Here is a 12,710-nt window from a genome sequence, read left to right as displayed (position 1 = left end):
TTTCCTGATCGAACAAGAATGCAAGATCTCATTACTTCTGTTTGTTAGCATACAGTATAAGCTGCCAAAATCGACCACATTTAAGAGACAACAGAAAACATGTTCCGGATGGGCTTAATGAAAATACATTCCCTATGAGTACAAAACAATATGTCAGCATTTCACAATAACCAGGCCTTAGAGCAAAAACAAAGCAAAGGGAAACTGTGGTGTGGTGGAAGGGGAGGAGCAGCGCATCGTTAAACATTTGAAACTAGAACACTTGGGGAACAAAAACAGGGTTCCAACACGTGGTGTGGTTTCAACAGGTTCATTTTGTTTTTTTAATTCTCCCAAAGTGTTTGTGAATGGGGGAGGGTAGCGTAAGAAAGAGTATATAGACTGTATATGGTCGGGCGGGAAGATTTAAAAAAAGATGCACAGCTATATGAAGCTTTGCACATAACTTGATCTTGAAGGGGTAAACAACAGGCATTCAACCTCTCAACCGTCAATATATGCAAACAAATTGCATTATTTGTCCCCTTGCCAGCTGGCATAAAGGGACTAACATGTAATTAGACCATGAAGATCCAAAGCTTCTCTCTCTCTCACATCTCTCTCTTCTGTGATTGATATGATTGAACTGAAAAAGACAGTGTAAATTTAGATAACTCCATTTTTTACAATGAAATCCAAGTTCACATCCTTGAAGTCAGTGGTTATGAAAGGCAGGCTGGAACAGACAGATGGGGTATGTGAGTCTGATTAGAGAGTAAATCCGTGAATAATTCCAGGGGGCCCTCCAAGGCTCTACGAGATCAGACAGGGTTTAGCAGCCTTCCTTGCTGAATCGAGACATGCTATGTTGTCATGACTCAGTACATTCCTTGTCTAAACCATGTTGTTTACGGACACACATTCTTATGATCTCGTGGAAGATTTTTTTTGTAGAACTCTTACAAATTCCATTCTCCCTTGGAGGTGAGCTTGTAGTCAGTGAAAGCCTTTTTGTACAACACCGTGGTCCTGCTACATGACAGTAGCATTCAGTTACTGGATGGTACATTAAGCTGCAGTATAAAGTTTCCTTTCTGTCTCCACCTTTCCAATTAATTTATTGTTTGGTGCCCCTGTTGCTCACCTGTTCTCACGATACCTGAGACAGCTACGTTTTGCCAAATCCGACCACGTCCCACCTTCAGAGGTCACATGACTCTTGTGCTATGTGCCTTTGGTACAACATTAGATTAGAACAAGATTAGAGTGACTTTATTGTTCGCCTCCAATTTGTCTTTGGCTCCTCCAAGTACAATACACAATGCACAACACACCATTAAAAACATACACATACAGTATACAAATGGGGGAAAGGGAACAAACTGGGGGAAATTTGAGCTTTTTAGATTTGGTTGAATCACTTTGTTACAAGCATTCTTCCTGTTTCCCTTTGCAGAACCCACATTGTTATTTCATGAGTTTTTATGACAGTGCGTCAACAAAACCATCGTACGCCTGAGATGACTTATATCTCACGAGTCTTCTGCCTCGCACTCTCTGAGGCTGTAGGCAGTGTTTTGAGCTAAAAATGCTAATGCTAATGTTAAAGCGGGTGATGTTCATCAAGTTCACCATCTTAGAAGCTGAAGCTGCACAGGCTGGGTACAGTATAAGTGCCCTTCGCATACACAGTGAAAAAGAAATGCAGTGGTCAGTTAGATTGAGGCAAAGGATTCCTAGAAGTGAAGAATATTTAATTAAACCAAAAACCAAAGCTGTTGCCATGGGTGTGCTATCAGCATGCTCTCGGCTGTTAATATCACCGATTGAAGACTCTGTATTATTTTGTCGTTCTTGTATAACGTTGGAAGACGAGTCAAATTTGATGTCACGGCAAAATATCATGTCCTCAGTATGTGCAGCTTGTGTGTGTGTGTGTGTGTGTGTGTGCAGTGTGTTGTTATAGATGGGGCCTAGTCGGAAAAAAACCTCTCGCCTCTTATGAGCCTGCGGGTTTAGCTATTGAAGTTGTCCTTTCTCACAGAGAAACGCACCGAATCGCAGCGAAATCCCTCACACAGTCAGAGGGAACAAAGAACAAGCTTGAGATAACAAACTGAGCACTGAGAGGACGTCTTTCTATCAGCCTGACTTATGGTCCTGTGGGGTTTATTTGCTGTTAAAGGTGCTTTTCCCACAAATTTCTACCGGTGGGACACTGTTTTAATGGGGCTTGGATTGTTGTTTGAGTGTAAGATAACCCACTGCTTTCATGGACCCTTACAAAAACATTTTAAGACTATCAGACTGTAGTCCTCAGTATTTCAGACAATGCGAGTCTGTCTCTTTTCACAGTTTGATACACATCTTACCAGAAACTGGATGGTTAACCGGGAAATGATGATTTCTGGAAAATTTGATACTGCTCTTTGGCTGTTTCCATCCCAAACTTTCACCCTCACTTTCACTCTTATTTTTTGGCGCCACTCATCAGTGTAAATATCAGAATGAAGGAAGAAAGATGTGGTCAATTTCCATGCTTCCCTGTCTCTCTAATGTTTGGGTAGGACACAGTGCAGTTCAAATTGAGACGCCTTGCTCCTCAATTATAATTCTTTGTCAAATGATGATTCGTTTAAGTTCATTGCTGTGCTTGTGGTTCCACATGCACTTCCCTTTGATGGTATAAATACAACAATAATGGTTTTCTTTGCTGAGTTGGTGCTTGGGAAGAGAGCAAATAAACACACAGGCGGGAGGTCTCATCAAAGTCCAGTGGCAGGCTCCTCTCAAGCAGCTGTGTAGAGCCTCTGCTTAGCTAATGGAGCCAAGTTTAACTCCTACTCTAATAACAGGGAGTAGCAGATTAGTGTTGGCAGAGGCTTTTATATGTTTTGCTTTTAGATTAAGTTTAATTTTCAAAACAAATGTCCTCACTTTTAACGTTTTCTAAATTCTCTTTCAGCTTCCTGATTTGCATAAATGGTCATGAGGATTTGCGTCATGCTTTTCACTCTATGATGCAATACTAGTAGCTAGTTTCAGGTTAGTTTACGTCAAGCAAAAAATGTATTGCCGTAACACTGAGTGAATTAGTGAGTGAGTGGTCACCTCTGTGGCTGCTAATCTTGTGTTCTGCTGTATTGGGGGTACACAAAGACACGTACTTCTAGTACTTTTGTCTGCAAAGTCTCAAACTAGAGTATATTAATTCATCAGTAATTTGGCCCAGATGTACTTCACACAATACAGGCAAAAATAAACATGAGCATTGCCTGAGGAGATGGGTGAGACAGCGCAGTGCAACATTACTTTGTAGTTTCAGAGAATACAAATGCCCTGTGCCTAATGCAGCCCTCTAATAACTAAAGAAGTGATCGACTCCTTGATTTGATCAGGTGAGTGAACCCACACCCTCTTCACCTTTATGTCCAGTTAGGTGATTTGGTAAGGCTTCCAAATGTAAAAAAAATAAAATAAGTCTCACTAACCACTGGATGGTGACAGTTGGCTTTGGTACTTTGCCTACAGCTACGTGAGCTTTGTCGCTGTAATGACAACAAGCAGTTGCATCAGTTCAGCTGCATCTTCGTGCATGTTGAGGGTGAACTCGGAGCAGAGCGCTAGTTGTCCCTCTTTTTATGACGTTCTTTCCAGAAGGACCATACATGTCTTGTTGAGTTTTATTTCACGTTCTATGTTTCTATGTATATATAATATTGCCACGTGGGGTAACTCTCTAATTGTACTCTACTTAACGATGATTTCAAGAGGAAGTTGACTTGTCCCTTAAAACCTCTTAAGCACGACGCCCTCAATACACTGAATGTGAAAACTAAAATTGTATTTGATTTGTGATTTGAAAAAAAGTAATCACAAGCTTTACATTTTAAAATGTGACAACTAAAATTGTATTTTGTAAATAATGTACAGTAAATGTTGTTTTTGTGTCATGCACTCCTGGAATTCCAAGACACCAGAAATATTTGCAGACAAGAAAATCTTACATCTGCCACATACAGATTAAACACAAATGTAGATTTAACTCGACATTTAATCCTCAAATATTTGGACCTTGTACCACAGTCCAAAATAAATCATACAGCCTAACCAACAAAGCCCATGTGATGGTGGCGTACCTGTCACCATTACCCAACTTATTAAAACGGAAAATATTGTGTTCATCTAAAATGAATGAAAGTGACATTTAGAGATGAATACAACCTAAAATAGCACACGAATACAACAGCGTACAAGAAACACGCCTGATAGTTTTTGCATTTTGTTTTAATGTATGTAATGGAACATTCACGAAATGTTCAACAGCCACGCTCTCTATTTAAACACGCCCATCTCGTGCGTCACAGGGGTGGGGGTTGGCTTCCCGGATAAGTAGCAGACGCTGTGCGGCAGCCGAACATCGAGCGTAGTGTGAGTTACTCCCACCACATTAACAATAGTTTTGGTCACATACTTGTGAGATTTGGATCATTCTAAGGGTGACTTTCAACGCGCACTATGGCTGAGAAGATGGACATCGAGGAGAGGAAGTTATCCAACGGAGAGACGCACCTCGATGAGCCGCTGGCCAACGGAACGAAGAGCCCCAACGAGGGCAACCGGGAGCCGCTGTCCCAGCGGGTGAAGAGGCTCGTGATGGCCAACCTGCTGGTGATCCTCACCGTGGCCGGGGTCATCATCGGGGTTTTAATTGGACTTGGCGCGCAGTACGCGGGGCTGACCCAGACCCAGGTCATCTACATCGGTTTCCCCGGAGAGCTACTGATCCGGCTTCTGAAGATGATCATCATCCCCCTGGTGGTGTGCAGCCTTGTGTCCGGGTCCGCCAGCATCGACCCCAAAGCCCTGGGCAAGCTCGGCGGCTGGGCTATGCTCTTCTTCCTTGTCACCACGTTGATTGCCTCGTCCATCGGGGTTGTGATGGCTTTCATCATAACCCCGGGGTCCGGGTCGGTGGTCAAACCCAAGGTGCAGGGCTTTGGTGACGACGTGCCTGTCGCTAAAGAAGTGACAGACTCCTTCTTAGATTTGATCAGGTGAGTGAACATCACCCCCCCAATCACCGCCTCACCCCTCCGCTCTTATTAACTAATATAGTCCAATCGTGACGTGGAATTGTGTATAAATGCAACGTCATCCTAAGTATCTGTTCATCAACGAGGTGTAAATGACACGTGCAGTTAGGTATTTCGCCTCTAGCGGTGTCGCCGTAATGACAAGCTGTTGCATCAGCTTCGTGTACGTTCAGGGTGAACTCAACGGAAGAGCGCCAGTTGTCCGACTAAAACTTGTTGAACTAATGCGGTTTTATTTCACGTTCTGTGTTTTATAATATCGCCCCGTGGTGTAACTAACTCCGCGTGCGTGACTGAGTCCACGTGGGGTAACTCTCTAATTGTACTCTACTTAACGATGATTTCAGAGGACGCTGATTTCCAATGAAATGACTGCCCCTCAGATTGGGCAATCCGTTGACTCAGAGACTGAAATAGTGAGATGTCAAAATTTCTTGGAATGAGTTATGAAATTGTGTATTAATAGAAATCATAACTTCCACCCTCTCTCCTCCAGCAGCAGTGTGACTCAGCCCCGGCAACGCCTCCTAAAATATTTAAAATTGATGTGCAAAACGTAACCCGTGACGGATTAACATTGTGTCCCTTACGTAACGGTGTCTGGTCGGGTTTACGAAACTCAGATGGGTTGTTTAGCGTTTTGTCCGTCTCACTGTTCATGTTTAACAGCGCGGATGAAATGTGGTTTACCGGTACTTCTAGAAACAGTGTAGTGGGCCCAGTTCATTGGTAACTGATGTTCCTGAACGCAACATCTTGAATGTTGTTTTGAAGGAGAAGAAAAAAGTCAGTCGTGCTTATCTCATGCAGGACACAAACACAGGACAGATAAGAGCGGTCCCTCTCTGCTGGTGTCCCGGTTACCAGTAGTTTTGCCAACACAGACGGAAGGACTTTGACTGAGGAGCTGCTCATAAAGTGTAAAAAAACGCCCTGGTTATTGCTCAGACACACTACAGTAAAAGACCACATGCCAGCCTAGTGACTCATGTGATGGGGTAAACTCAGACTCAAAACACTCCTACACATCCTTATTGACATCCTTATCTCCTACCTTTTGTTTGCTTTGGCAGTGACATTAAATACTGATTGCGTGGCACAATGCGTTTCTCAAAAGAGGTTTACCGTTTGCTGCTTTTATCCCAAGTACTTGTTGTATTGGAAGGGTTGGTAGACTGTATTTTTATTCTTTTCATAACATTTTGAGTATATTTTCACCCTGTGAATCGACGCTCAACATAGGCTAGACAATGTACCGTCTGATTCATTCCAGCTCAGTTAAAATCACGTGATTGTTTTCTAATTCGTTTTTTAAAGCTACTTCCTGTACCTAATTTTGGTCGTAGAAATATGTGTACCGGTATACATTTTGATGGGCCATAGTTCACCTCTAGGTCCATCCCCCATCAAGTACCTTGAATCATTGTTACTAATTAAACAGTTACCATTCCACGTGGACCTGCATGAGTTGTTGCCAGATCCTGGTCTAACAAACAGCTGGCAAAGTTATTGGCCTCAAACAATCCGCGATCTTCCAGAAAAGCAACGCACCCACCTAATGATGTTTGAAGAACCGAATGGAATGAATGGAGTGGTATGACAACATTCCACACTGTCAATAGTCAGGTCCGGTTTATTTACAATGTAAATCCTCCAGTGTCTCTCATACACTGTACAGATACAATCTGTACAGTGTATGAGATCCTCTCCTTGACACTCAATTATGATAAAGGAAAAACTCCACTAAAATGAATACAACCTTTGAACATACCACATATCTAGCATACCATGAATATATAACAGGAACCTGTACACGGAGTTTAACCTGTTCAGTGTTAAACAACTACCGGTAGTGTATTTTTAGAAAGTGATGCGTGGGGGAAACCTTTGTGGTTGTCAGGGAGTGTACATAAATATTGTCTTTTATTAAAACTGGGTTTTGCACCGGGAATGAAGTCGCTACAGCAAAGAACAAGAACGTGAAACTAGATCCATTTAGATTTCATCTCTATTATTTATGAAACACAATAGCCTCCGTCTCATGCTGCCCTAATCACATGATTTTTTTTAATGGTGTGTTATGGTTCAAATGTGAGGGAATGAATGGCTGGAAAGAGCTTCTGAAGGTAATGCCTTATTACTATAAATCCATTGCATATAGGCATATCAGGGACACGTGGGTTTATGAGTTCTTTACAGATTTAATATACAGTCGGAATTATGTACCTATGTGTACTTGTCACACACTAGCAGTTAGGCAGAGTGGATAAGAAGGGGATTATTTGTTAAGTGCCTTCAGCTATTTCCACATGATCAATCTTGTGATTCCGTGTGATGTCCAGAGGGTATAGCCGCTGTGTCTGTAAAAGAAAAGCACAAACTAGTGTCGTTTTAAAAGTGTGGCTACAAAATAGGACGATGCTTTCTAGTTGATTTAAACTCTTCTATTCGGACAAACATTTCCGACTTCATCAGAAATGGTTCTGAACTAAACGGAGGCTAGTTTATGGCTTTGCAATGCGTTTGCCCTGCGCCAAATGTGCCCTTGCTCCATGTGCCCTTCATAGTTGGTCAGGGTTGTTTTATTGTATGAGCAGATACAGAAAAACAACACCACGCACTTTTATTGTGTTCTGCTCTTCAGTTCCCACATCTGTAATTGATCTCCCTCCAATTACAGCCACATGTTGTTCACTGGATTTCCTCAAAGCGTCCGGTACACACCGAGCGCAGGAATTGAAAGTCTTTCTCTCTCTCTCCGCAGAAACATCTTTCCCTCCAACCTGGTGTCTGCTGCCTTTCAATCGGTAAGTACTGCACTTTGATTGTATAATTTGACATGATTATGATTTGAAATTATACAAAGGGAATATTTAGATTGGATGACTGAGTGAAGTAAACTACCTAACTGGGCAAAACTTTCTTTCCCATCCAGTATGCGACCAGTTACAAGCTGGTTACCAAGAATGACACGGATGGAAACTTCACCGTCTCGGTGGAGAAGGTGAGCAAAGGGAATGGCCTAGTTGTCCACATAAAATCGACCAAAATACACTAAGCACGCGTGTCTCTAGAATGATGGCGTGGGTTTGTGGGTCTGTGTGTCCTGACTGTGCACTTCCTGTGTCTCTAAGGTGCCCTATGGAACAGACCAGGACGGCATGAATATTCTCGGTCTGGTAGTGTTTGCCATTGTGTTTGGTGTGGCTTTGAGGAAGCTGGGCGAGGAAGGAGAGATCCTCATTAAGTTCTTCAACTCCTTCAACGAGGCCACCATGGTGCTGGTCTCTTGGATCATGTGGTAAGAAAGACCTGCATGCTGCTGGGTTGGGAGGGATTAGAATAAAATCAGCATGGAGCTCTGGGTTAAAAACGTTTTAATCATTGAATATGAGAGGCTTTTTCTTTTTGCCATGTTCCAGAACCGTAATTATCTAATGAGGTCCCCTCTCTTTCTTGCACTCCCCCCGTCTCTCTGCAGGTATGCCCCTTTTGGTATCATGTTCCTTGTAGCTGGCAAGATTGTTGAAATGGATGATGTTGGCACTCTATTTGCTAGTCTGGGAAAATATATAGCCTGCTGTGTCATCGGACATGCTATTCATGGCCTTCTCGTGCTGCCCGCCATCTACTTCGTCATTACAAGAAAGAACCCATACACCTTCCTGTGGGGGATATTTACAGCTCTGGCAACAGCCTTCGGAACAAGCTCCAGGTAACAAACTCGCTGCTCTCCGACTCTCCCACACACACACACACACACACACACACACACACACACACACACACACACACTTGTTTGTTCTCGCTGGTTCTCGCTGGTTGTTAAATATCTAATCTAATCTAATAAACACTCACGCGTTCCTTGTTTCTTAGCTCTGCCACTCTGCCCCTGATGATGAAGTGTGTGGAGGAAAATAACGGCGTATCCAAGCACATCAGCCGTTTCATCCTGCCCATCGGAGCGACGGTCAACATGGACGGAGCGGCGCTCTTCCAGTGTGTGGCCGCGGTTTTCATCGCTCAGCTGAACAACATTTCCCTTAACTTCATCCAAGTCATTACCATCCTGTAAGTCCTAAAGCCACTGAGACACGTCCGCAGTTACACAGCTGGATTGAATACTATGTCAAATTGTACAATCGCCACACTTAACAGGTACTTCAATGCCGATATAGTCTGTAAAAGAAATTGTCTGTGTGAAATTGAATCTGCTCTGTCAGAGTCTAACTTGTGTCGTCTTCCCCCCTCATGTGTTAGTGTGACCGCTACAGCATCGAGTGTTGGAGCTGCAGGTATACCTGCTGGTGGTGTGTTGACCTTAGCCATCATCCTGGAGGCGGTGGGACTGCCCACCAATGACATCTCTCTCATCCTGGCTGTTGACTGGCTTATGTGAGTACAAAACCTTTTGTATTACATGTAGACATCGAGCACTATAGCCAAGCAACTGATGTGACATACTCCACACAGTACGATCTTAATGTACTATGCTCCCTGACGACATTATTGTCTGAGCCAATATCAATCCATCCATTCTGTCTTTTTTTTATTTTTATGTAGTGACCGTACATGCACGGTGGTGAACGTAGAGGGCGATGCCTTTGGAGCCGGGCTCTTGCAGAACTTTGTGGACCGTGCGGCCAAACGAGAGGAGGAAGCAGAGCTGAGCGAGGTCAGGCTGGAGGGAGGCCCTTCAGCTGCTGCCCCCGAGCACTCGCCGCTTATTGAGAAGCCAGGTGAGCGGGACAGTGCAGAAAGTGCTAAGAAGTCTCTCTCCGGTGAAAAGGAGTCCGTCATGTGATCAAGCTGCTGACACCGTCAATGACACTCGCGTATTTTACAGCCCTGCAAAACCAAAACACTCTTTTCCTCTTTTTTTTTTTTTTTCCTGCCCTGAAGAAAAGAGAGGATGGACATGTACCTTACCAATGAAACGCTCTGTCTTCAACACTGTTCTGGGCAGACAGGAACAATGTCAAGGGGGGGGGGGGAATTCAAAATCCATACTCTGCACAGTGACTTTAGTTTTCTTTTTGAGAGACATTAGTCTGGCTACTAATGTTTCAATTGATCACTCCTCATCAATTTTTAAAGTCTGAATTTTACCATGTGACCAAGTTGTGTAAATCAGCTGTTCACCTGTATAATGCATACAGCCACTGGGATGTCGAGCGGCTGGATCAGTGACCGTCTGCCGGTGATGGCAGATTTCATGTTGCAAATTTAGGAAATGTTACATAAATTTAGGAAATGTTACATAAATTTATGACGGGGAAATGGAAGTTACGTGGGTGTATTTACCAATTGGCCCCCTGGCACCAATTTGTACACAACTGGTCTTTACCACTTTGTCAACCTTCTGGTGGAACGTTTCTGACTTTAAAAGTTGAGGACCAAACGCAGCTTGCTGCACCCAATCTGTGTTTTCATATTCTCCGTCTGGAATCAAATACCTTTTAAAAAAAAATGTATTTATTTATTTTTAACATTGATTTTTGTGACATCTCTTTTGTTTTGTTTTTTCAGTTTGTGGTCAACTTTTGAAATGTATCCTCTTAATGCTTTGTCTTTGAACATGAATTGTTGGTGTATTTTATTATACATGATTATGGCCACTTTCATGCAGATTGTGGACAACATATTTGTATGTATTTTGTATTCTATTTGTCATATGTAAAGCATATGGAACACTAGTTTAAATATATTCCACACTCTGCATGTAAATGGCTGATAATGTCTGTATGACAAAAGGCACAAACGGTAGTTCTTCTTATATCCACGCAATAACTGGCCAGGGCTAAATAATAGAACCGTTTTCCTCAAGGACTCAAAATACATCAACCTGCTTGGACACCTCTCTGCCTTTTCTCATGGACATCAATGTGATAGAAGGCAACACAACCTCAGGTTTAACTATGGTTTGAAGACTGTCCTTAATACTCTTAAAAAGACCAAAAATTGCACAGACTCAGCAAAAAGGCAGGAGACCGTTTTCACTCCTCCTAACCTTGAATGACATTTCCAAGGAGATATGGTACTTGTTCTTTCTTATAGCCTACATTTTACCCGTGCTGTTGCTCTGTGCAGCTTAGTAAGGCACAAATGGACTCTAAAAGCACAGTCTGTAACAAGGACATTGTTTTAATGTTGTGTAGAGTGACTGTCATCTGATGTGTCGGTAACAAAAGTCGTTCGACTACAAGGATGCCTCAACGTTGACAGACCAGCAGCAGTGGACTGCTTGCTCCTTTTGACTGTTGAGGCCTGAAAACCTGAAGGATTTCATTGAAAGGAAGCATGTCTCCACTTAAACCTATTTGTGTGGCTGTGATGGCCATAAACATGAAATACTAGTTTTGGGCTGTAGGCCTCCTTGTATGTCAATGGTGATGCCTAAGATACTTATTTGTTCAAATCATATATATTTCTATGATCAAAATCCAAAGACAATGTTTGGACAGGTTAGTACGGTAACTCTAAATCTTTTATTTATTTATTTATTTTATTTTTTGCTAACTTCAAGTCTTACCTGGTTGATAGTTTTTTATTATGTTCATTTTTTATTGTTTTTATTTTAAAGTCGTGAGTTGGTAATCTTTTGTAATTTCCTTTTTCATGTGGCAGTGGGCATTTAAGAAACTTGAGACGTGGTAGGCTTTGTGGTGTAGCTGTGATGGTATGAGTTGTGTTGAATGGACCCTAGAATGATATATATGCAATATATATGTGTGCAACATATGATAAACTACATTTTCACTGTTGAATGTTTTAGCTCTTCCATCCGTATCATCTTTCATGGGTTTAAAGCGCTACCAAATGACTTCCGTTCGTGCTACCAACGTTGTGTACAACTATTCACAAATCTGTGTTCTCAGAGGCTTTATATGGTACTAGTTTAGTAGTATTTCCAATGATGGCCGTCTATGAAATCGTTGCAGGCCTTAGTCCACATATCTAGTCTTATTTAATCAGAGTGCTAAAATTGATTGATTGTACTGGTACTTCAAAATATGTTCACATTTTTCACCATATGGATTTTTGTCGTGTGTGTGTTTGCTCATGTTGGTTATAATGATGTTACAGTTGGACTGTTTCAAAAAAACCCGGTTAGTTTTAATTTACTGTCCTTAGGATTTAAACAATAAAGATATTTTATTTGGCTGTATCTCTTGGCTGTTTGTTGGAAACTTTGTTTTGTCTGTTTAAACCCTGACTGCAGCGACTAGCTGCAAGCTCTACAGTCGGTAAATGAAAAAACAATAAAAAGACTTTCACAGTTACGTCAGTCATTCGCGCGAGAAATAAATTGTCTGTCGTGTGTTGTGGAATATTTCTATGAATAGTCGGGAGAAGACTGTAACGTGTTTTCAAATCAATGTCAAATGAAACAGAGTCTTGATGAATTGTTGGAATGCTTAACAGCATTCCAACAATTACAAGGCAAACACACCTTGGGGAAATACAATATGCGCAGCATAAATAGGTGAAAGACAGCTATTTGGAAATGCAGAGCAGCCTCTTGTGTAAGATTCGGAAACTAGTTTACAAGACAAGTCTGACGAACACGAGAGCCGCATACCGGTTTATCCTGTCATAAAATCCTCCGCCTCCTGGGATGCTATGAACTCCCAT

The 12,710-nt window shown here is 42.2% G+C and overlaps 1 protein-coding gene across 1 annotated transcript; it reads left to right on the top strand.

Moving 5' to 3' along the window:
* The first annotated feature begins 4,306 nt into the window (after nt 1-4,306).
* Nucleotides 4,307-12,243, top strand: slc1a5 (solute carrier family 1 member 5). Its single transcript, XM_079272609.1, has 8 exons — nt 4,307-5,036; nt 7,840-7,882; nt 8,011-8,079; nt 8,210-8,376; nt 8,557-8,790; nt 8,952-9,146; nt 9,336-9,470; nt 9,639-12,243. Exons 1-8 carry the CDS (start codon nt 4,498-4,500, stop codon nt 9,877-9,879), a joined length of 1,623 nt encoding a protein of 540 aa, XP_079128735.1. The 5' UTR covers nt 4,307-4,497; the 3' UTR covers nt 9,880-12,243.
* Nucleotides 12,244-12,710: the final 467 nt, after the last annotated feature.

This window comes from Melanostigma gelatinosum, assembly GCF_949748355.1.
Source record: "Melanostigma gelatinosum genome assembly, chromosome: 7".
Classification (NCBI taxonomy): Eukaryota; Metazoa; Chordata; class Actinopteri; order Perciformes; family Zoarcidae; genus Melanostigma; species Melanostigma gelatinosum.
This window is presented reverse-complemented; position numbering and strand designations above follow the sequence as displayed.

What these genes read in the sequence shown, in the direction of transcription:
- slc1a5 (XM_079272609.1), top strand. Translation starts at nt 4,498, where the DNA reads ATGGCTGAGAAGATGGACATCGAGGAGAGGAAGTTATCCAACGGAGAG. An exon ending in CTGGTCTCTTGGATCATGTG is followed by an intron (nt 8,377 to 8,556) that starts GTAAGAAAGACC and finishes GTCTCTCTGCAG; the next exon opens with GTATGCCCCTTTTGGTATCA. An exon ending in GCCTTCGGAACAAGCTCCAG is followed by an intron (nt 8,791 to 8,951) that starts GTAACAAACTCG and finishes CTTGTTTCTTAG; the next exon opens with CTCTGCCACTCTGCCCCTGA.